This window comes from Haplochromis burtoni, unplaced genomic scaffold (assembly GCF_018398535.1).
Source record: "Haplochromis burtoni strain Fernald_Lab_line unplaced genomic scaffold, NCSU_Asbu1 Contig_105, whole genome shotgun sequence".
Classification (NCBI taxonomy): domain Eukaryota; kingdom Metazoa; phylum Chordata; class Actinopteri; order Cichliformes; family Cichlidae; genus Haplochromis; species Haplochromis burtoni.
In genome coordinates this window covers 1,155,565-1,181,097 of record NW_024582466.1, presented here as the reverse complement: position 1 = coordinate 1,181,097, position 25,533 = coordinate 1,155,565, and the positions used below count along the sequence as shown (strand labels likewise).

General features: G+C 42.1%; 1 protein-coding gene across 4 annotated transcripts in view; it reads right to left on the bottom strand.

Annotated features, from left to right (window-relative positions):
• sgcd (sarcoglycan, delta (dystrophin-associated glycoprotein)) overlaps positions 1 to 25,533 on the bottom strand; it is a 436,191-nt gene that overhangs the window by 140,407 nt on the left and 270,251 nt on the right. For all 4 annotated transcript variants that reach the window (XM_005927881.3, XM_005927882.3, XM_042223204.1 and 1 more), the window contains one exon: positions 16,346 to 16,531. In XM_005927881.3, the coding sequence (XP_005927943.1) occupies positions 16,346 to 16,531 (186 nt within the window). The remainder of the gene's footprint in view (positions 1 to 16,345; positions 16,532 to 25,533) is intronic.

The window sequence follows — 25,533 nt, the reverse complement described above, 5'->3', positions numbered from 1 at the left end:
AGTTAAACAGTTTTAACTGACCCAGTTCAGCATGCCAAGAATACCTCCCTTGGACAAGATGGCGCCTGTGTTTGGCTTTGCCGCTTGTGCCGCTAGTACAGCTCGCTGGTATAGTTTTGTACTGGCCGCTATTGTCACTTGCAATATTATTTTTACCGTCCTGTGTTTTGATTTTGTCTCTGCCACCAATACTTATGATCGGGGCATGATGTTGTATATCAAAGATTCAATGGAGAGCTACTGTGACAGCTGGGACAGTTACAGGAAATTTTTCCCTCCACCCTTTGTGTGTTCCTCACCTGACTGCATGTTACCGTACATATCGGTGGGATTTAACACGAAGAAAAGAAGAAGTAGGGGAACCAGGGCCGGTGTCCAGGTGCGACTGAGAAGGTACCGAAGATTAGCTTCTTGGATGTGGGAAGAATCCCGGTGCCTACGACCAATTCATCTACTGTCACCTGGTGCCGACGCTACACTTCAGTTCCCAGCTCGGAATCTATGGTCTGATGGCCCCATGTTCACTTGGCGTCCCTCCTTCGACCGCCGTTTTGATGGCAGAGGTGATGTACCACTATGGATATTAGCTTCTGCTAGCCCTGAAGTCCCCGCCCGGCGTAACAGGTGTAGAGGTGCGCACAGGTGTTTATTTCGAGTGCCACTGCAGTCAGCTGTTGACTGCACCAACCAAACGTCTTCAATCAGGTTTGCCCTGCTCAACACTCGCTCAATCACAAACAAATCGTTTATTTTAAACGATCTTTTTATAAAGGAATCTCTCAACTTCTTGTGTTTAACTGAGACGTGGCAACAAAACATGGATTATATACATCTGAAGGAAATTTGTTCGACTGGCTGCTCCGTCATCGGAGCTCCACGTCTTTCGGGACGTGGCGGAGGTCTCGCTGTTGTGCACCAGGACAGATTCCCATGCAGACTGATGAACTCGGATTCTTTTACCTCATTTGAACTTCAGATGATCAAGGTCGGCTCTTTGCACACCTTTTATTGTATTTTAATCTACCGACCTCCTGGCCCTGCCGGAGTCTTTTTAACTGAATTTAACGACCGCGCACTTGTTTTAAAACTCGTGGTGATCGCGCCTTTCAGACCACGGTTGTGGAATTCTCTCCCACTGTCTCTTCGCTGCACGGACTCCATTGATTCTTTTAAGAAACAGCTGAAGACATTTTTATTTAGAAAAGCATTTGATTAATTTCTTCTTATGCTGTTTTTATAGTTTTATTGTTTTATTTACTGTTATATTGTTTTTATATTCCCATTTTCTGTGTTGTAAAGCACTTTGTGATTTTTATCTGTGAAAAGCGCTATATAAATAAATTTTACTTACTTAAATTTTTTACTTACTTTAACGGTACTAAAAAAGTCCCAGTGCCTTCAGGCACTCCAACATTGCAATGAAAAGCATCCACAGCATGCACTCTCATCCACCTGTGATACAATCAAAAATCACTCTTGTACTGCAATCGTTGGCAATGACATAAAATGATTATTATTTACAAGTGAAAATTCAATTTAGCGCTAAATGCGGTAAAGCAGCGTTTACTAGAAAAGGGCACATTGAACGAAGGAGAAATGTCAGGCACAACTACGGGCTGAAGAGAAATACAAACAATGGTGGTTATTTGCTTTCAGGACACCTTAAATAGCCTCACCCAGAGGTTAATAGAAAATGATACTGTTTTAAGGCGGACTGAAGACTCTCCAGCTGCCACTGCACCACTCTGGCTCAAATCACTGGGTCCCATAAACCAGCACAACAACAAGCACTACAGCTTTTTATATGACAGGCCGAATTTAACTCAGCTGTGTGTGTGTGTGTGTGTGTGTGTGTCTCTGAGCCATAAATATGGGTGGCACTCCTCTCACAGATTACAGGAGAAGGTAAACATCTCGGGGGAGCTTTGAGGTCATCTCCCCTGCTCTGTATATTACAAACTGCTCCAAAGCCTCTACAATTATAACCGAGTATGGGTCATCGCATAAAGGACTGGTAAAGGCCGCCTCAACCAATCGATGGTTTGGCTTTTCTTTGGTAATCTTAAGAACGGGCGTATTTTAGCCCAAATCATGAGCTTTTAAGCAGCTAAATAACGAGGTTAGCATCTGAACCTGATTTAAAGGAGAAGCACACACTCAGGACATTAACAGCTATCTGGATGAGTCACATGGTTTATGCAGCCTACCAGTGGACCCAATATTAGCAGCACCGGGGCATTGTGACACCAGCATTAAACAGTGAGCCAGAGGTGCCAGCGCATTTTGATATAGTATTAGTATTCAACTCCCTGGAATAAGAATGGTTTCAGTTACTGGATTTAGCTTCTGGTTGTAGACTCTTTAAACCTGTATCTTCTCTACAGACCTGCTGGTCTTGGTCCCCCGTTCTCTTGATTGATGACCTCAGGTAACACTGGTGAGGTCACAGCCTCAATTAAAAGTTTCAAGTCCTATTGAGTATAACATAATGTTCATTTTGTAGATCATTTCCCCCCTTTGCCCAATTTCAAAACACCAAGATGACCACAGCCAAAACACAAAGCACTTCACTAACCGGTGGGTGTAGTTTAATTACATTTTATTTATATAGCACCAAATCACAACAACACTCACCTGCTTTATAATGTAAGGTATCCCTGCAACGATACAGAGAATATCAGCCGACCCCCCCATGAACAAACACTTCCTTTCAACAGGAACAAGCTTCCAGCAGAACCAGGTTCAGGCCAGGACTGCTATGGGTGACGGGTTGACTCTATAGCTTCCATCTGTATATACAGACCATAATGTCATAGATACAGGATTTACCCTCTAAGGACTTTTGCTTTGAAGTTCATCTCTGCTAATGAAAAATGTAATCTGTGCATTTGTGGGTCAAAAACTGCTCTCACTGTAAAATGTGAAACAATTGCAAAATGTGATCTGTGTTTGTGTGCATGCACGTGGGTGAGTGAATAATAAGTTGAGAGTTTTCCAGGAGCTGCAAAGCTTCCAAGCCTGTGCTAGCTGGTACCATCTTGGTCTAGCACCAAGCAGCTCCTCTATGTTCCCTTTGAAACTTGATAAATCTTTGTGTGTTTTCACAGTTCACAGAGTGAAGGCCAGCATTACTTTCTTGCCAAAAACTTATTAGCTGTTCATATCCGATCCAAGTTTTCAGCCTTAGGAAATTAATCCAATCTCTGCTGATATTTAAGAGTGTTCCAAAGGTGTCCTAAGCTGTTTGCAGCTGCAGGAGATGACATGCAGGCAGAGATGTGTAGACATTTCTGTGGGAGATTTTTGGCTTATTAAAAGATACCATTGTGGCAAACATATCATTTTTTTAGGATGCTAAAAGGGAGCACGCTTTCTCCACAAAAAATCAGTTTGGAGTTCACAAACAGCAACAGAAAAATTAAAAAAAGACTTTTACTGAAGCAAATTTCAAAGGAGATCTTTACCAGCCTGAAATCTTCCATAGCTGTGGAAGATTTAACATTCCAAAATAATCTGCATTTGTCTTGTACTCCTCCCTTCATCCTCTGTTTGAAACAAGCTGTTTTACCTGCCATTAAGCCAAAAGCACCTGTCTTCTGATTGGCTGCCCCTCAGAGACACAACGTTTCAACAGCAGGTAGGTGGAGCCTTAATGCTCAGACGTCTATTTTGAGTCAAGTTTAGGCTGAAAACCTGAAAGTGACCATTCAGAGCATTTTGAAAACCACTGATGGCTGCCGTTGCTACCTCTCAGCCTCCCAATAGATTTACCTGTGGTATTATTGTGTGGTTTTCGGAATACATGACCTCTGACCTTTCCATTTCAAAATCCTGCATTGCCTTGTTCTCAAGTTTGATCACAAAGTTGGGTGACCACGCTGCGATAACGCCCCATAAGCCATATAGTTTAACCACGGGGTGTCCAACTCCAGTCCTGCAGCTTTTAGATCTCACCCTGGGTCAGCACACCTGAATCAAATGATTAGTTCATCACCAGGCCTCTGGAGAATCTCAAGACATGTTGAGGAGCTAATTTAGCCATTTAAATGAGCTGTGACACGTCTAAAAGCTGCAGGAGTTCCCCACCCCTGGGTTAAACAGACAAAACTAATTAAATCTCTGGCACAGCTAATTATATGAAACTTTGGCCATGTTTACTGTGAACAACCACTATTGTAAGAGCAGGCAAAGCACAACACAGGTCCCCTTTAGTTACTTGCACTCCTTTGAGGTTCCAAATGGCAGCAGGATATAAAACAATCTGCTGACACGATTACCACTGGCTCAAAGTGAAGGAATATGTAATCTTTTTTAACTTTCCCAAGAGCACACAAGATAATAAGTGTAGTTGAAAGGTCACTTTGACAAAGGGTGGCACAGAAAGCAGCGTTTCAAATTAATGACAACACTCCAACAGCCAGGTTAAAGAAGAAACTTTCAGGTCTGACTTTCTATTTTTAGTCTTATTCAGTAAAATTCCCCAGAGGCGCCCTGAGACGTTCGATAAAAAAAATTAATAATGCCGGTTTGGGTGGAGGCAGAGTGTCTGCATCTCTTTTATAGGGGAAAAGGATTCTCAAAACAGAACCAGTGAACACAGAACAAAGAGCAAAAACACAGGCGCACATTTAAATTTTCTTTATCTATTCTAAAAATGACAGCAGCTCCAACTTCAAATTCAGAGACAGTTATGGCCTTGCCAAATTTACTGATGGGATTTGCAATTAATGAACAACCAGCCACAAGTAAACAACATCTGACAGAGAGCATTCTGGGAGTTGGTGAGTGCTGGTGGTTTGACTGGAGAGGAAGGTCAAGCTCCCCCTCTGGGTTGGAGCTGCTGGCAGCACCGGCCTCACTCTGGGACTCGATAGAGCTGAGGCTTTTGGTTCTACAGCCCAGCTGCTGCAAACCTCCACCTGCTGGCTCCGGCACTGTCTCCCAGGAGCAGTGATCCATATCACGCAGTCACAACAGTTCACCTAGCTTTGCTTTAAGTACAGGCTCCGGTGGGGATAGCGGGTACAGGAGAGTGTTTTCTCTTATTTGTCCCTCCCTCCTCTCATTAATCCCTCGCTGGCAGCAGGGAGCGGGCAGACCGACCGCGGTCCTGTTAAAGTGCTCCGCTGTAACAAAGTTAACTTCTGCCCGTCTGCATAATGATGTTTTGTAAATCAATTGCCTTCTTTGAATATGCGCTGTGTACACAGTATTATGAATGCCTGAAAGGACCGGGAAATTATCTAAAACGGTTCAAATGACATTATCTAGATTCAGACTCAGAGATGATCCAACCTTTCTGTGATGGACTGTGACTTCTTCTTCATTTTGATTCAGATCAGAAAGGTTTTCAGTCCCATTCTGGCTGCAGATACTTGAGTATTTTCGATTTAATTAAGGTGACTGAAATCATATAAACATGTGCACGATGACCGAGTGCAGTGGTTTCACATAAGCCATGTTTCAGTGACTATACCACCATTTCTTCAGCTTTAAAATTAAACTATTTGGACTCAGCTGCAGTTTAGGTAAAAGTAACCTGTGTTACATTACAGTAATACTGAAATTTGATAAACTGCTTAAAGAAATTAAAGGAATGCTTTTTAATCAGAGCACAGCATGAAGTCAGTTAATCTTCTGGGATATTCATCTGGTCATTTAAGTAGTTTCATGTGCTTTGGTGTTAATGAACAGGTGCACTAGAGCAGCGGTCTCCAACCTTTTTTGCTCCACGGACCGGTTTATGCCCGACAATATTTTCACGGACCGGCCTTTAAGGTGTTGCGGATAAATACAACAAAATAAAACTAGTACCGATACCGAAAAAAAGAAGATTTATTCATAACACACGTGAAAAGACCCAGGAAAACAGAGTTAACGATAAAAACGATAACAAAACAACGCTGGAAACCGATAAAAACCCTGAAAACCATACATTGCACACCTGAGCCTCAACTCTCGCCGCCCGGTACCAAACGACTCACGGACCGGTACCGGTCCGAGGCCCGGGGGTTGGGGACCGCTGCTTTAGAGGGGCAACAACGAGACGAACCCCGAAACAGTTGTACCGCTGCCCCTGCGACCTGGACCCCGGGGGAAGAAGATGGGTGGATGGATGGGTTTCTTTTATCTCTAGTCTTAATCCATACTGTACAAGTGATGCCTTCAACTTGGTTTTTCAGTTTTATTTGTCATAACTAAACCACAAAACCAACACCAGTGGTGCAAGATTTAAACCCAAATACTTGGGAAAATATGTATGTCTATATATATTTTTAAATGACCCCAGGCCAGGATTTATGATTTATTTGTAAGACTGAAAGTGTACATTGGGAAATGGCAACGATCCCATCCTGTGAATGAGACACTAAATGAGGCTAAGGTGGAATCAGAAAAGGTTTTTTGGACCAGCCTGGAAGGACATAATTCCTCTCAGGGTTTTTTAAATTGTATTTCTTTGACTAGGTGTGCGTGGGGGGCAGATGAGGTTCAGATAATCAAGATGAAAGGAAGTGTTCACCGAAGGCTCTCGGTTACACTGGTCGCCTCCTACCTGCAGTCAGCTTCTCTGGCTGAGAAACAGGCCTGGTTTTCTGGAGTGGAAAGCCCGGGTGGGAGGGCAGCTAATACATCACTCACCCTCCCCCCTTTAACTCATTACCTCACCGACTCCGGTCCATGTACATGAGGTGCAGCCCGTTTAATCTGTCTCAATCTGAGAGTCCCCGGCTGTCTTTGCTGCAGCGGCGAGCCTATTTAAAATAATCGGTGGCTGAAAACGCAGCTCTACGAGCTGTACGTCTCCTGAGACAGGCGAAGAAGTAACAGACTCGTACACAACTGCATGACGAACAGCACACAGGCATAAAGTCAGCTGGAGCCTGATTGAAGCTGCAGATCTTACAGACAAAGCGCATCATTACAGCCTACAGATCCTGCACAGATCCACACTTTCAGAGCAGATCGGCGCGTAAGTCTCCTGCCACATTATCCGCTCTCTGCACGACTGATGCAGCGATTAGTTTGTGGGTCTCGCAGACCTTTTCAGACAGAAGCAGCGGCACAAGAGCAGGAGCCCACGGGGGATTTCAGCTGCACTGTTGTGGCTGATGACATAATGAAAAAGGAAAAGTGGGTGAAATGAAAGTGGCTGCTCTAATTAAGTACAATCTTAATTAGCAGCATTTTAACTCTTCATTTGAAATTTATGGTGATTCTATTAACTTTTAATGACTTGCCTGCCCTGAGCTCTTCTTGTTTCTGACACGGCCTCTGAAGCCCACCTGCAGGTGGCCCACCGTCCACAGCTGCTTTAACCCCCACTAAGAATGTTCAGCATTGCATACAAAACACCCAAGAAAAGTGTAAATATATTGGAAATCAAATTAGGAGAGGACAAAATGATCCAGTGGTAAAGATATTCTTCAGTACTGATGGAAAAACGAAAGTAGATTCTTACCCAGGTCAAACTCTCTAAATGTTTAGGAAAGGTTCCTAAATGCTTCCTTTGTTATCTCCTTTAGCAAAGGAGACACTGGAGCATCCTTCCTAACATCAACTTAGATTTCAAAGCATCAGATCATTTATGGAAACAACATAACTGACAGGCGATGCATGTAAATGCATATCTCAGTCTGGATGGGGTCACTTTTACTAGAATGATAATGAAAATCTTAATAAAGGGAGGAGTTAAAGTGGATCGACTCTTCAGTGGGAAGTCTATGTGACTGAACAGCAAGGTGGAAGAAAAAACATTTCCCAATAAAACCATTTTACAGACGAGTCTTTTTTTAAACCTTAATTATAATTTATTCTTAATAATCAGGTGATATTTTTCAGATACAGCATCCCTGAACTAACACAGCTGCAAGCAGGGCATTAATGCTTAGCCAAAGCTGTGCATGTGATGCAGCGACATTATTAAAAAGTGAACGTCGCTCCAAACTTGTCACTTTCTGATCTGAAGCCTCTCGGGTGGAGGCGAGTGCTCAAACCCAACCAAACGTCTCATGTAAACATTTCCATTCGTTTCCACGCACATCATTTTTACACTCCATGGTGCACAAATAATTGAATCGCATTGGTGTATCTTTGCTTGCTTGTGTGAACTCACAATTGTTCCAATTGCATCAATTGATAATCTGCTGACCTGCACTAATGCATGACTTCAAAGGGGCCATTTGTAGAGCATGGAGCTCTCAAGTTGAACTTTACACACATTTTCATAATAGCTCAGAACACCGAGGACAGCATTTCCTCAGATGGGGAAAATGTCATGCGTGACCTGATGCGTTTCTGCTCTAACAACCAGCAGCTGCATCAAGTGGATCTGATGCATTGATGCACTTTTTCCACAAAAGAAATTCTGTTTGAAGTTCATCTGAAAGAATTTAGCACCCAACTATATGTTGTTGTTTTAAACAGAGCATTTGTGGGATGTGTTTGAGCTGCAAAATGTCATTAGAAAACATTCAGGACACCATAAGAAAGTACATGTTTGTACTAGGTCACGGTACACTTCACTGATGTTTGTTCCCCTGGAAGAGTTGAACTGTTTGTCTGGTACAACAGGCTGATGAAATCTAAGTTGGTGAAATATATCAAAGAAGATCATTAGTGAATCTCTCCATGGAGGAAAAATACACTCCTGCAGTCAGGTCCAAAAGCATTTGGATGTTATGCAATTTCTGTATTTTTGCCTCGATAGGCCACCACAGAGGATTGAGATCAAACAGTCAAGATGTGTTTTAACACAAGGACCCATGAACTGTTTAGGAACTTTTGATAACCATTTTTTAAACATAGTTCCCCATTTTCAGAGTCTGAAAAGGAACCGGAGGGAATACCAGAATTTTAAATATGTGGATTGTTTTTAATACTTTAATATTTTAATACTACTTTTCTGTTAATAACTGTCTGAAGCTAAGGGGAAAATGAGCGGTTGCACTGAATTCTTTTGCATTTTGCAAATGACCTGCAGGCAGTTGCAGTGCTCAATTTGTTGTCTAAAGGTTGCACATGCAACATTCCCAACCTGTGGCCAACCTCTGCACAGGTCACCTGGTGGGAAGTGATCACAGTCTGGCTTGGACAAAGTTCACTCACTCAGTGGTTTGCAAGCACTCGTCGTCTAATCTAATCTATAAACAACGTCTAACAATCGATTTGAGTCATTCTGCAACTCATCTGACTCAACTGGTTGCCAAATGATTCTATTTAAGTTCTATTTCTATATAAAAGCAAGGCTGCCCTTATTCTATCTTGCAGTTGTTATATTTTGTTTCCCATTTCTGGTCTGTGAGGTAAAACCTTGACTGTAGACGGCAACAACCGTTTTGTGATTTTCATGGTGTTATTACAAACAGATTACTTGTAATTATCACCTTGAAACCATTTCAGTCTGATAGCAAACGGACTCGGTCTAACTGCCATCTTATCTCCATCATGAGTTGCTGTCGAGACTGGAGTTGATAGAATGTGGTCACAGATCAGGTCCTCGTCTTAGAAGCAACAATTTCACCGGACACTGTTGCAGTAATTGTGGTCATGCTGAAACTCTGCACTCGGATTACATGTCGAGTATGATTTGATTTAAAAGTTACCGTGCTGGTGCACAGAGACAAAACTACAAAAAGTGCAATTTCCAAAAAAACTTAGCTTAAATTTAAAGAGATCTCTGGCAATTCCACCTTAAAAGTAAGAAATGTCCACCTGCAGTGTAGCAAACGACTGGTCGCCACTGACGCCAGGCCTATAACTCTTAACTCTTAACAATCATACATGCAGGGTGCTGTTGGAAGGAGGTTGTTTAAAGACCATCCAGGCAACAACAACAAGAAACAACAAGAGAAAACTATCTACAGCCATTTTTTGTAAGAGTGAAAGGCATTAAGGCTAAATGTAGGAGGATTTGATGTTTTGCTATGAGACATTTATGCAGGGTCACTAAGTGGCAATATAAAATTCACATGAATAGTAAAAAAATAAAATCTCAAGTGTACAAACATTTAGTGCCAAATTTTGGCATGCATACCGACACAGTACGACAAAGGTTAAACTTTGATTAAGGGGCGCTCGCTGTGCATTACTAAGTAACCTCAGAGCCTCCTGCACACACAAGCATCCGTCTCCCTCATGTCCACTGCTTGTCCATATTCATTATTCACACGTTTCTATTATTGCAGTCTGGAAGTGACGGAGTTACGCAGAAATGAAACATTTACACTAAACCTCCTGTTCCTGCTCAGCACAGCTAATTTGAATACATTCATTGATTTGATAAAAAAAAATGTAAGAATTAAAAGTGATAATTTGACTCTGGATTAAACAGCAGACGCTGTGCTGGACGTGGCGTCCCTACGACGTCTTTAATTACCTTTGATGAGGAGAGATCGGGTTTGAATTCGGATTTGTGTAAATGCTGACCTTTGAAGAACTCTGATCATCGTATACGGGAGAAAGAACCCAGTGCAGTTTAGTGTTTAATTAAATAACGTTTTTTTGTTAAAACATGTAATATAACACTTTGGTTTAGCAGTTAAAGTAGGTAGTTATTTGGTTATGTTTCCAAACTTGCAGTCTGTTAAAGTTGAAAATACTTCAGTTTTTTATTGTAAAGATAAACAAGTGTTTGAGTCTCTTGGACCCCCACCGTCTTCAAATCAAACACAATTGATGTCAAACGTTTGTGCTGTGAAAACTTTTGTTTGTGCTGTTTTTTATTTTAAAGATATTACTAAAGGTTTCTAGACCAGCCTCTTTCTTTACTGTGAAAAGGTTGTAAAACATAAACCAGTGTTGGATATTTTTTTGTTTTGATCACACTCTTTATAGTGAAAAACTAGGTTAACTTTCTTACAATAAATTATGCATTTTGCATTGAATTTGCAAAATACAAACCTCCTTCTCCCCATCCAGCCATACTCCTCTCCTTCATCTGACTTTTGGATATTTAATTTCAATAATAATCATAATAATGAATAAATAAATAGTAAATAAGGTGTCAGCAGCTCTGCCATATATGCCAGAGCCTTTTCACACAAGTCTTTATATTTTTTGTATGAATTGTTTTCTGGACTTCACTGGACGAGAGTAAAAGAAAGTAAGAACAGGGCTGAACTGTGAGCACTGGCTAGCTTTTGTTAGCCGCTTAGCTTTTGTGTCCTGGACCAAATAAATACTGAGACAGGGCTGCAAGCTGCACCTGAAAAGCATGTTAGGTGGTTCAATATAGTACTACTACTAATACTGCCCGTCCGAGGGTGTGGCCACCAAAGGCAGATCTCCAGAGATTTGTCCTGGACCATTTTTTCTAGTTGCATCCAGGTGTAGCCCATCTTTTGTGCTTCTGCCTCGAGGTCCATCACCAGGTGTTTCTCTCTTTTGCTTTCCTCTGCCTGACTGGTGATGTTGGTTGGTGGTTTGCATCGAGCGCACCCTACCCAGCGCCATCTTTTCCGCCACTGCCAGTCCCAAACCCAGATTAAAAAAAAGAGGAGGGTAGGACGTGGGGTTAACCCCACCCTGGAAAAAGCTCACCTGCTACAGAAATGCTAAAAAGAAAAACAGGGATTAACTTCCTGGATGACCGTAGGTGGTGAAAGCCACCAAACCAATTCTTCTTTCAACCAGGAGAACCTACATTGGCACATAGGACGTCAGGTGGAATATAGTTCTAATAAAAATAATAATTAATGTTTAATTTGTTGTGGGGTCCACCTCTGTCAGAGGGACTTGCTGATTGGAGCTGGAGGTGGAAGCAGACGTGTCTTTCCTTGGTTTGCTGCGACTTTAAGTCCTTCCCTTTTGAAAACCATCTACCACATTTCAAATGATTTCCTTATTCTATACTCAGCAGGGTGACGCATTAAAAACATTCTAACATTCCCTGTGCAGCTCTGTCAGAACATACGGCTCAGCTTCAGAGAAACTGCTTTCTGATTTATGTAGATCTCATATTAAAGCCCTGCTGTGAAGCAGACTTCATGTTTTATTCACAGCAGCGGCCATGTGTTGTGCGCGCACGTGTTTCTATGTGCAGTGTACTGAAAATGTGTCTTGTACTCTGTTGCATCTGACTCGTCACGGGGACAGTGGATTACTAAGCAGGGAGACAGACGACAACAGCAAGGAGAAATAAACGGGAGAGAAGGGAAAGAGGAACAGTCTGAGGCTCTTAAAGCTCATCTCGGAGTCTTAGAGAGAGCAACGCGGTTGATTTGGATGAGCTGGGCTGTATAAGGATCAGTTTAACATTTATTACGCACACAATTTGTGATGTATAAAAAACATGAACTGCCAAATAGTTAAGTGGGATTAAAGATGCGCACGAGCACATGCAGTAGATTACACATCTTCAACAGAACCTTTTAGTTTGTTGCTTTGATGATGCTGTTTTTTGTTAATATAAAAGCCTTTTGTAAAGTCTTTGCTATAAAAACAAAAATTCTAAATTTGATTTGTTGTATTTGCTGATGATAAAACAGGTGAGACGGCAAATTTCAATCTCTTCAAGTCCAAGATTGAAGCTGATGAAAGTCAAGAATCACCTGGACAGAAGCAGTGGCAGCCTACCTCACCAACTCTGTCTGAGCAGCAGTGAAAGTAAAGCACCACCAGAAGTCATCAGAACCATGATATACCTGCTGAAAAATGGCCAAAAACATTGTCTTTTTAGTGTTTTTGCCCTTTTTAACTTACTGGTTTTATTGTATGTCATGTTTTGAAAATGGTCTCCAGTATTTTCCTTTTCGGTATCAAATTTAGATTCTAGGATCGACTGCAGAAAGGCAGCAGAGCTGGTGAACCTCACACAGCCCAGTCTGGTGAAATGTAAAATAATTGCATGATAACCTATAAAAATAAATAAATGATATCTTACCCGTTTCATCTCATCTTTGTGTGTGGCTGTTAGTGTCCAGAGTTTATCAGGCTGACAGCTGTGAGCAAGAAGCTCTTCTTCAGCGTAAGCGATTTATGATTACATAAGTGAGTTATTATCCGTCAAGAAACTCTCCTCTGTCTGTGGAAACTCTCAGATAAATACAAAACAGAAAACACATCACGATGAAAGACACTCCATACAGTTAACTGCAATGTTCTTCAAGACAATAAAAGCCTTTCTCCGCCACTCAGATCAAAGCTGTGTTGACCGTTTTGTTGTTGACGTGCAGTCTTAGCGGACATGTGAACATTCTTATTGTACTGGTTCTATCGATGGGCAGCGCACGACACCAGGCAATAACACAGAGAGTACGAATGAACGATAGGCAGGGAGCAGGCCATCGACTGCTGCAGCCTCCAGGTGAAATAAAGTGGAATTGTTGCTGTATTTGACAACTAAAAAACTCACTTGCGTGTGCACAATGTCATGTTTCATCTTCTGTGAGCAAACCAACAACCACTGCATCATCTGCAAACATGTTCACCTTCAGCTGCGGCACCATTCGGTTGAGACGTGCTCTCCGAGTGTCAGTTGCAGATAAAAGTGCACAAACGCAGCACATTCGTGTTGTTTTGGTCGATCACGATGACGGCTGTAGGTCTTAGTGATCATGGCGACCATGTAAGCTCTTTATGTTTCGTGTTTTTGGTACAAAAACTAGTGAGTGAGGATTTCCAGGGTTTGTGAGCACTGAAACAAACAAACCAGTGCAAACATGAGTATTCAATCACGCATTAAACAAAAAGATTCAGGAGCCGATACATTACTCCGTAATTAATGAGCGGCGTATTTCCAGTGATTCTTAGTGGATTTGTAAGATAATGACGAGAACAAACTGATCTATATTGATAAATCAGAAATGATTCATGAATATCATGAATCATGTGATAACGAGTACACTGACCGCTTTATCATGAGTGGTCCCTGATTAAGTCAGGACCTGCCGACGAGCAGCACAAAGTAGTTAAGGATTAGAAAATATCACCGAGTAGTGAAAGATGCCTCATACAGCCCAGGCAGGGAGTACTCCCACATTAATTCATCAGCATAAAATAATTACTTGCTCTTTCTGTGCTCTCTCAAGTTAAGTGGTGCATCAAACTGAGAGGCTACTGAGTACTGAATCATTACTGTCTGTAAGTTAACCCCAGCAACACACATCCGGCACGACTGCATCGCCTCACAGCTCTGAAGCTGGAGCTGATATTCGTTCCTTATTCCACCAAACGCTCTGAAGCGCATTTCACAAGCGTCCCAGAGCCGCTCTCTGCTCTGTGCCACTTAAAGCAGCGTCCGGTCTGTTTTCCACAGAAGCCACTTCAAGCTTTGCAGAGCTGGAGGGCAGGAAGTCAGACAGAGAAACGCAAAGAGAATCCGGTCGAGCTCCAGAATGAAAGACCCCATGCTGACTAAACGGCCCACTGCTGAAATGCTCCCGGTGCGATTTGAACTGTGCGAAGAATGACACAAAAAGAAAACCCTGCATCAAACACGGGCCAGATCTCAGCTCGGTCTTTGATTAGAACAGTCAGCTGTTTTAATTTCTCTAAGCTTACATTATGCTCATTAACACACGAGGGAAATCCCCCATCAGTGAAGCGGACCGGCAATGACCAACATCCAGCGATGTTAACAATTTGCATCATGAAGCCAAAAATAGATCTGAAGCGTTAAAAGAGGTTAGACGGGATCTGCTGTGCACGGGAGCATTGCTGCTGGTTACACTGGTGACACTGGTGCCAGTTTGGATTCAGGAGACAGACACCCTCACTACGTTTAAAACTTTCCTTTTTAATAAAGTATATCGTTAAGGCAGGATCAGGTAACCCTGAATCCTCCCGTTTTCACGCTGCAGTAGGTCCGGGCTGCTGTGGGCTTCCCATGATGCACTGTTTATACACCACTCTGCAATAGTTATTAATAATCTCTGTCTCTCTTGCACAGTGTGTCCTTGTCCTGTCGTCCTCCGCTCAGCCCTAACTGCACGTGGCACATGGCCCCGCCCCTCCTTGGTCGTGCAGGAGGCTTCTTCCTGTTAAAAGGGAGTTATCTTTCCCACTGTCACCTGGTGCTTGTTAGGGTCTTTACCTCACAATATAAAATGCATTGAGGAGACTGTCGGGGTGATTTTTTACTATGTAAGCAAAACTGAAATGAATCTAAATGAACTGTTTTTTTGCCATGAAGGAGGCTGGGATACTAACAGGCCTGTGGTTCAGATAACATTAGCAGTTCAGATCTGTTGTTAAAGACTTCCACTTGGATATGTAGCAGACAATGACACAAAATGTCTGCAACGGAGTGAAAGCTCATCTACGTTAAATATATAAAAATACTGCTTAGCAAATGGGATCTGTGGAAAGTGCTGTATGAAAACAATCCGGCAGTGCCTGCTTAGCACAGAAAATAGAGCAATCTTGATGCAAATTAGTCTGCTGTGTGATTCTCCGGTAAAGTTATTCATATGTGAAAAAGCGGAGCTCCAAGCGTTTGTTTTGTTTGATGTAGTGGTAGCATGGAGGAGCTCCGGGAGGAGGAGGAGGAGGAGGAGGAGGAGGGCGACAGCTTTACAGTTCAGGTTTTATCCTTTAGATCAGGTTCAGTTAGACAAAACGCAGTCTGTGTGGTGAGAACAAATTGTTTTGTGATTGTTTTTTGTTTTTTTACAAGATGGAGACAAGTTGCAAAGGAGGAGCAGAAGAAAAAAGGACCGCAGCTGAAAATGGAGTTATACAGAGAAGTCGTATAAAGACAGTTTCTGAAATTAGCTGTAATTTCAAAACAAGTCCGAGACGCCTGACGTTTCTCTCATCACTCAAACCACCTGCAGAGGCAGTCAGAGCATTTCACCAACAAAGAGTGCAATCAACTGCATGAAAATTTAAAAAGCTATCACATCTGGAGCTTATGAACAAGCGAGCCCTGATGTGTTATGAATAAATAATAAATAAAAGCACGGCATCGGAGTGAAGCAGAGGTTTAAATGTCGCGCGGTTACAGAGATGAACCTCAAAGGCTCAGTATCTAATGATTCTGAATGGGCCATCATTAGCTTCATATTTCATGTAACATAAAGGTTGATTTGAGCTTTACATCATAACTTACAAAACTCCTTTTATCGCTACACCGCAACCTTCCACGCCATTCAGGTCGCTGTGGTACGCGCTGACCCGACGTGTACTTTTATTTCTCAGGAGGTTCACGTCAGGTTATGTAGAAGGTGGTGGTGTAGGGTTAAGATGGAGACCCAGTTATGGCGGAAGTTAAGACGTAGATGTGATGTAGATGTTTCACTCACATGTAAGGAGGAAATCTAAGCGGTGTGATGACTGTAAAACGAGCATTTTAAGGTCGTGTGAGGAAACGCCAGCAGCACGCAAATGCTGAAGAGGTGCAACTTACTATGGTGAAGTTCATGACTTTGAGGATCCAGATAGTTAGTGCCAAGTTGATCAGGATCAGGATCATCAGCAGCAGGACGAAGAAGTAAAGGCAGCGTTTCCTCCAGCCGTATATTCCCACTTTGTACACTTGTGGTTTCTCTGAACTCTGGACATTGTTCCTATGAGTGCACTGTTCTTGGGTCATCTGAGAGGAGACAGAGAATAAGAAAGGATTATAGCCGAGGGCAGCACGCTGACCTTAGGGTTGCGTACTGCTAACAAGACTGTTTCTCTGGGGTTTGCTGAAAGCCCAGTTCGCACTGACAACATTGTTTATTTGGATAGCTTTTATAAGGCAAATAAGTGTCATGATGCTGTGTTTTTGTCCCCTGTGGGCTGCCGTTTCATCTGAAGAGATTACAGGGCATCTGTGTAGTTAAAGCTGCATTAAAGCTGCAGTAGTCACAGATCTGTGAAAGGCAAATAAAACCAAACAGCACAAAACCAACTACATAAAACATCACAAGTACAAAACGGGCAATCCACTCCCCTCTCAGTTTTAGGACCCACTCCTAAAATAAGCACCGTGTTTTTAATCAGTGGGTAAATGTGCTTCACAAACTGCAAAAAAATAGTCATTTCTGACATTTGGCTTCACACAGGATTCTTCCAGAGGCCTAAAGTATAAAGCAGGACTTGGCTGGATAACTTCAGGTTTAATCTGGGATTTTGACTTCAGTAACTCAAATAACCACGATGAAGGTGAGCAGAAGAGCATCTTTGCAGAAGCAACGTTTTAAGCCTTGAAGCAGACGAGCTACAGCAGCAGAACACCATCCCTGTTAGCTGAAACGGAGGGTGCAGTTCATGAAAGCTCACCAAAATCAGATAAAGGATGTTTGCAGCAGGTTAATACGTCACGTCACAAATCAAACATCATCTCAAACTGGTTTCTTGAACATGAGTTCACTGTACCCAAATGTACCTCACCGAATGCCACCAAGCTTTATGGAAGTTTTCAAAGCCAGTCTCAGCAAGAAGTAACCAATGAAGTGTTGGATTAGCGCGGGTGGCCTTTTCAGCACCACTGGCATCAAAAACATGTTTTGGTCGCACTGACGCAACATCTTTCAAACAGTAATGGTAAACATTTCAGCATTCATCAGGCAAAAGAGCAACATTTCTATTCATCACGGTCCAATCATCGTTTGTCTTTGAGCTCTTATTGGGTCTTCACCGTCTCCTGAGAAAACTGTCTGCCTGTTTAGCTGCTAAATGTTCCACTGGTGCTGGTGTGGAACAGCAATAACAGCATCAATTTACTCTAATCTGGCCTTTATGTATTCAGCCATTATTGTAGCCCCTTGGGGCTGCAGGATGGAGCTGACTATGATTGCTTGGATGCAGCTCTGCGGAGCCACAGAGGAAAATGACTTTAAGATAAGAGATTGGACACAACTGAACATTACTACAAATAACATGCCGTAAACATTCCTCTCACATACTCCTATCCAATAGCTCTCATTTGAGTCACTGACTGGCCACTCAGTCCTTGGCACAATGAAAGAGAGTTTAGTTAGCAATCCCATTGATTGATTACCCCATAAGTGGTCTATAACTCCATTATAACCCCTTGCCCCATTGATGTGCCGATAGCAGCGATTAATGATGATTCTAATTGTCTGCCTTTGATGATGAGGAGGCATTGTTCACTTCTAGCGCCATAATAATGGCCTAATAACTCTGTGGAAAAATACAATTTACTGTCGGTCGCGCTTTGGAGTGCGTGCCTCACACCACCCAAGCCAATTGTTTTTGACAACCACACACATTACCCGCTAACTGAAACAAATGGCACAAGACAGGGCCCCGGTGAGAGAGTGCTGAAGGCTACAGAGGAGACTCCAAAACACCAGTCAGCAAAAATGGGGAAATCTCATTGTGTATGGTCCGATTTTCATTTCTGTGTGAGGGGAAGATGCAGAGAGCTGAAGAGGTGCAGCTTAGCAACGTCCAGGCTGATAGATAAGCTTGAAATAAGCAGTGTGAGAATAAACAAAAGCCAAGTGAGGCGCAAAGCTATCCAAGCGGAGATTGTTCTAAAATAGCATTTAAAGTGGTCACACACACACATTCATGTAGGGGTGTGTGTAACTGTGAATCTTACTAGTTTTAAGTGCAAAAAAGCTGAAGGTTATTATCCTCGTGGCAAATTTTCTCCTTGTTTTTCTGGCTCTGAATTGGCCACCTTCTTTAATCTCACCCGTGAAGCTGTGATCATCTTGTCTGCTTATTTCAATTATCAATTATTATTATCAATAAGCACCAGAGACATTTGAGTTTCTGAAGAACTGAGGATACAAATGCTTCTACTGGATGAACTGGACTTGAAAAGCCACAGAAAATGTCAAAGGAACTCTGCCCATTTCTGCGTGAAATATCAGGGGCCGTTACACAAACACGACACCAACCCTGAGGTCTTTTGGCAGCTGGGATCAAAACCCCAAGGCCGTGTGTGATGTACGGGCCGAGGGACCTCTATAGCTCTTCCTGTACATAGTCCACTCTGAAAATCACTCAAAGCCCTCCACCACAGTGAGAAGGCACAGAGGGAAGAGATTAGCCTGAAGGCGAATGTCAGTTTAGTCTATTTCGGTTTTCACGCTCATCTATAGCCTCAAGTCGTGAATACCGACCAAAAAATAAAAAAATAAATAAAAAAATCAGGCTGCAGATACAAACAGCAGAAATGAGCTTCAGGCCACCGGCTGCTGCTCTTCTGTGTTCCCATAGAGAAGGAGAGAGGGAATTTTCAGTTGCTCTGCTCATTCCTTCATCTGAATCCTGGACATCGGTGACCCAAGATAAGAATCCATTTTATTTATTTATTTTTTAATTACATTACTGCAGTGTGGTAATTACAAGTTATCTGTATAGACAAAATCACAGGTTCACCCTTGATTATCTCAGGCTGACCTCGCAGTTTACCACGAGTGCCCGAATCTTTGGTTCAAAACATAAAACACGGGCACGAACACAACGACCAACAGCTGCATGAGCCAAAAGTGGCCAAGGCTGTTTGATCAGCTCTCTGGCAATATCCTCGCAGAGCCTGGGAGAGGGAATTAATGATGCCCCTCATCCTGCACAACACTTGCTTTTCTGCTTCCATCTGCAAGAAGCCCTTCCAAATATGGCTGCGAGTCATGGCAGACAAACCGCTGTCCTGTCCAATCACCCGTTTCAACAGAATCCAGTTCAAATGACATTTGTTTACAAAAAGAATCCCGATTATGAAAACACACACAAACATTTGTTAAGCTGAGAAAATTAAAGAAGTTTGCGCAGAGCTAAAGTCTTCAGAAAGAAATTTGGAAACGAGTAGTGAATAAACTCTGAGATGAAGCCGAGTTGAAGTGAATAAAAACAATTTCTAATTCCCCCAAATCCTCGGGCCACGCCACTCAACTTTCAATTTCATTCAGAAATAAAGCTAATATCTTGATTTGATGTGGTTTTGTGCAACTCCCACAAAATCTGCTTTGCAGAAACAAAACAAACTGAACTGAAAAAGTCCTTGAAGAAAAACCCCACAAACGCACACAGAATGCTTCAGGAGTTGCCAAGCTTCTCCAGGTGTTGTGGAGACGACAGCCTCGGCAGCTTGGCAGGAAAGCAAGTCTCCCAGTGACACCAGCATCAAGTCAGATGGAGAAGTGTGTGTGTTCCCATCCATTCATGTGTAAATGTGTCACATTTCAGAAAAAACCTTCCACGATCTGAACGCTTCTGTACTGAATGTGTTTCCAGTCAGGGTGGTGAAGGGTGAAGCAACGTCTGCAGCAAGCAGGAACAACTACAGAAACAATGCCCCCCACTGAGACTCCACCTCCCACCTGTATGCGCTGAAGGATAATTACTGAATTTGTTTTCCACACCTCTGTGGACCAGTGTCTTTGTGCTATTTTACTCAACTCTAAAATGTGCATTCATCTTTTTAATAATGTGCTACACACCTCTTATATAAGACAGAGAAGAATGTTTACAGCCTGCAGTGAGAAAGGGCTACTCCTATTTTTCCTCACGTGTCATCGAACGTGCACGGTCGACCGCACCAGCTTAACCAGAAATAATTTCCCTTTAGTGAATATTTCCACTGAAATATTCACTAAACACACTAGACACAATTGCTGTAAATATTTCTTGATTACATTATATACTTTTATTCCACACCAATGATTAAAGAGTGACTTAAATAGGATATTAAGTTAATTTATATCATAACATGTTCTACTACATAATACCATACTGTCCCATACCATATTATAAACTATTTGTCGAGGAGTGAAGAGAGTATCGACCAACATAGACACTGATGATGACCTTAAAGTGATAGTGTATTTTAATGACAGCAGGAAACGAATACAAACAAAAGCAGAAAGCGACAAAGAACTAAACAAAACCTAAACTGGGAGCAACTACAAAAATAAGTATAAAAAAACCAAAGACCTGAGATGTGGAGGACGGCACATGAAAACCATCGACAAGGATCATGGACCCTGGAATATGGCGAAATACAGCAGGAGATACACAGCTGATCCAACAACAAACAGAGGAAGACAGAGGGCTTAAATACACAGAGATAACGAGGGAATGAGACACAGGAAGAGAGCACAGCTGGGAGTAATCACACACAACGAGACCAGGCGAAGCAAACTGAAAACAGTAACACGGCACACGAGACTGTCAAAGTAAAACAGGAAACACGAGACAGGCACAGAGACGCGGGCTTGACACTGAAACAATGAGAGGCACAGACATGAAAACAAAACGTTACATAAGGAAGCACAGAGGCAGAAACGAAGAGACTAGAGCATGACACTAGGAAATAATGAACTATTCTTCAACTTATTGTATGCAAAGATAAATTTCTTAGTCTCCGTATCGTTGCCTAAAACTGGAAGCATGTTTTTTAGAAGTAGTAAAGTGAGAGAATGCATCAGCCTGAGCAGCTCAATACCATTTATGGGGCATCCAATAGCACCATTTTGTTGAAGTGAATGGTGTTTCTTTTATTTTTATTTGGTGTCTGTGCCATGATCATTTGGGCTTACAGCAGCACTGATACAGGATTCTCTTCAGATCACACTTAGGTCTAATTATGAGATGTAACCCTGAACCTCATCCTGTGGTTTCTTTCCACCATCATCTTTTCCTCACACTAATAAAGTAACTGCAAAAGTTGAGTCAATCAAAGAAATGTCAAAAAACTAAACAAACAATTTATTACAGAAACTGGACTCCTGGCTGGTCCCCTGGCAGACAAACCTCCTCCACCACCACCACCCTTCCAACCTCTAAATGCAGACGTTTCCACTCCTTAAAAACAGGCTGTTACTTCTTGGTATCCAGTTATTGGCTGTCAAGTACCGACGCCGAGGGGAACCTTTCTGTTTATATCTCAGAACACGGCGGCTCGACAGACAGATGGCAACATTATTCAAAAATTCAAACGCAATAACAAATTGCTAATGGTTTTCAAAGTTTCGGGAAAGTGCACATTGCGTTAGTGGGTTCTTATTCCTTTACATCTACAGTATTACGCTGTGGATCTACTCGCCTCACAAAGTATATCACAAATCAAATAAATGCACTGCAGTGATGAAATATAACGGCTCTCTCCTCTGTGCTTTCTACACAATTTCCATCCATGCACAAAGAGTTCTGATAGCTTTCCAATAACCTCTTAGGCTAGTGGCTGACTGAGAAACGAATATGGGGTTGGGTTCAAGCAAAAATAATGGCCAATCTCATCAGAGCGGAGGTGTGTGTGTGTGTGCACGTTAAGAAAGTGGAGCCGAAGAGCTAGGGAGGAAGAAAATAAGTGGCAAATTGGAGGCAAATCAAAATCATTGGCCTTTGAGTCTTTTTCCCTTCACGGCTGCTTTCCAGTGGTGCCACTTGTTCAGCCAACTATTCATTCAGAGACCCTGAAGAAAACCCAATTGTGGAAAAACAAAGCCTGTCCCTGATTAGAGAGAGAAATGAGGTTTTACTAAATGTTATTGGTCATTCCTGCTGCCAAATAGTCGGGCAGCTCCACATTAGGACTTTTATAGACAACATGTGGATCGGTACCAGGACCCGATGGCTGCTGCCAGTGGATTGGCTATTATTGGGGCTTGCATGCCTCCAAATGTTTGAATACATGGAATGGCTGACAGCCAGAGGGAGTTTATTGGCCATTTCAATGTGTGAGTAAACAAGCAAGTGGAAATAAATCGTAATCAGCTGAATGCAAAGCAAACACTTCCCAGACTGTTGGTCATTTAAGGGAACCTATTGTGTTTTTCCCTGTTTTCTGTTGTGTTAATGTTACTGTTGCAATGACAGATGCTCATATTGAACACAGCTCAATTATGAGATGAGTATTGTAGAATTTCTGCTTTTATTTTTGGCTCTGTGTGGTTTCACAGAGTGAAGACATCCTGAGCAGAGTAGGATCAATTCCCAGTATGATTCAAATAAGGATTATTTTGAACTGTGAATCATGCAAAGCTGCTCTGGTAGAAAAACAAACAAAAAACCTGGAAATGACTGGAAAAGGTCCGCTTTAACCTCCAGACAGACGAAGCTCAAGCGTTTTCTTTAGTTGGAGCACCACAGCCTCAGTTTTTCAGCTCCTTTTGTAAAACTCAACAAGACCATCAGAGATCAGCAGTGATGCAGTGAAAGTCAGTGGGCGCAAAGAGCAGAAGAAATGTGATGAAACTCTGATGAAAGCTGCCTCCCATCTAAACAGGCTTTCGTTCAGGAAGTATTTAGATATGAGGCATTCCAATAAAATATGTATTCACAAACAAAATAAACTAACAATGTTTGCTATCGACACTATTTAGGTAATTTAATACTGCATCATCCAACTATCACTGCAGGAACCTGGCTACCATGGGTTGGGGGTGCAGGGAGCAAGCCGGGGACGAATAACAGCTAATGTTTAAATACAGAGTGAGTGAAAGAAAGTGGGTATTTTTGGTAGTCAGACTCGGCTCTGTCTCCTTCTGGACACCTGGAATGTCTGTGTTAGAAGGCTGGAGGTGTGGTGGTGACTCTAGTGTTTCACACATTAGGTTTGGGAACTAAAAGGGAACAGATGATGTTTCTGATTCACAAAAACAATCCTGCATGTTCGAAACTGACAGGCTGGGAGTGACAGCCCCGTCTCACTCACGCTCTAACACGGTATGTCATCTATGAGCATGGAAATGAAGAAAGGCGGCTTCTCTTTATGGGTTTAAGGGTCTGTGCGTCACAGTCTGTTGGTATTGTTGGACTAATGGTCTCTTGGACCATTAGCTGACCAATCATGTTATCGTGATATCACAAGCTATGGAATAATTTTAACACTAAACCCTTTCTACACAAATTTTTAATAAAATCAACATCGCTTGTTGTTTTACTTTGAAGAAGACCCCGTGTCTCCTGAAAGAAAGTCGTGATCTATTTACTCAGTCCAGTTTACACCAACGTGAACTTTGCTGCCGTTTTTGCTACACTGGCCACACGTTTTCACTTCACGGAGCTCTGACATCACACATGGACGCGTGTGTTCAGGCTAATTTGCAGTTGTCTCTCTGAATGTGCGGGCTCTGCACACCCTTTCCACTACAGCTTCATGATTGTTTTTTGATTTGTGTAATTAGATTAGTCAGGTTTGTTTGAAGGCAAAGGCAGAAGATGTATTATGTTGGCGAGATAAACGAACCAGAAGCACCTTTTATGTTTCTGTTCAGTGTCAGTAGGTTAAATGGTTGTGCAGTTATTGCACTTGGTAAATAAAGGGGTTTTTGACCCGTATTCTTAAGTGCTCCAGCAGTTCAGCCTTTTGTCCCACTTTGTTGCCCCTCATTAACACTAAGGCCATGCACTCAGTGCTGCACCACACTGCACCGTCTCACTGGCCCATTACAGATGAAACAATACTTACAAATAACAGTAAATAGTGTAATGAAAGGTGTGACCTGCCCACAATCAGACACAGCTGCTTTTTATCGATTAAACAATAAATATAAAAAGAAGAAAAAAGCAACCAATTTTACTAGTTTATTCTGCCATATAGGCGTGAAGCCAGGCCCAGAGCCAGGCCTGACTGCAGGGCATAATGAATACTTAAACAGCTGAGTAACTTCCTTTTCTTTTATAATTGGATACAACTATAAAGAAGGTTTATTCTTCACCTCTTTGTTATTTAAGTGGCTTTAGCAGGCCTGTTGACAGCATTGTTGAGCACATGATTAGGATAATTTGGCAAAACTGTTCTCCTCTACGCCAGGAGGAAGAATCGTATCGGTTATGCACGGTATCTCAACACACTATTATTTTTTTAAAGAAAAATGTGAATACCAAAATCTGTGCTAGCAAGCACACTCAACAAGCAGCGGGTGCTGTAACGCAGTCAGTTCTTCTTTTACTCTTTTACTCTTATGCTGTTTTGTGGATCACAAGGTTTAAAACTACTTATAAACACACACAAAGTAACTCCACCAGAGTGCCTATTTCGGGTCACTTTTGCCGGTCCAAGCCCGGGTAAAGGAGCAGGGTTGGAATTGTGACATTAAAAAAAACAATAATTGCTAAAAGAAATTTAATTTGTAGTTCTAAATAAACTCTAAATGCATTTAGGACGTTTTTTACTCACTTTATGTCTCTTCCACGATGTTATTTCTCTCTCCAACAACATAGGTTACAATTAGATTAGCATGACCAATTATGCATTAGTGCGGAGGTCTGTGGCTACAATGTAGCTGCCATCACCAGTGTGTGAATGTGTGCGTGAATGGGTGGATGACTGGATATGTAAAGCGCTTTGGGGTCCTTAGGGACTAGTAAAGCGCTTTACAAATACAGGCCATTTAGCATTTACCATTTAGCATGACCAATTATGCAAATTAGGCGATGACGTCATTTAGCGACTTCTAGCGACTTTTAGGACAGCCGATTTTCCTTACTGAGGAGTTGGCAACACTTCTTGCAGTAGCACAGGAACAGAGCGGAAGGGAGAGAGAGAGAAAGAGAGCCAGGGATAACAACGTCACATTAGAAAGGTATAGTAATCATCCACAACTACCCATATGGAAAAGAAATAGTAAAAACTTATAAAAGACTTGCTCAGATTGGCCTACTTCATATAGTGAATCATATAAGGCT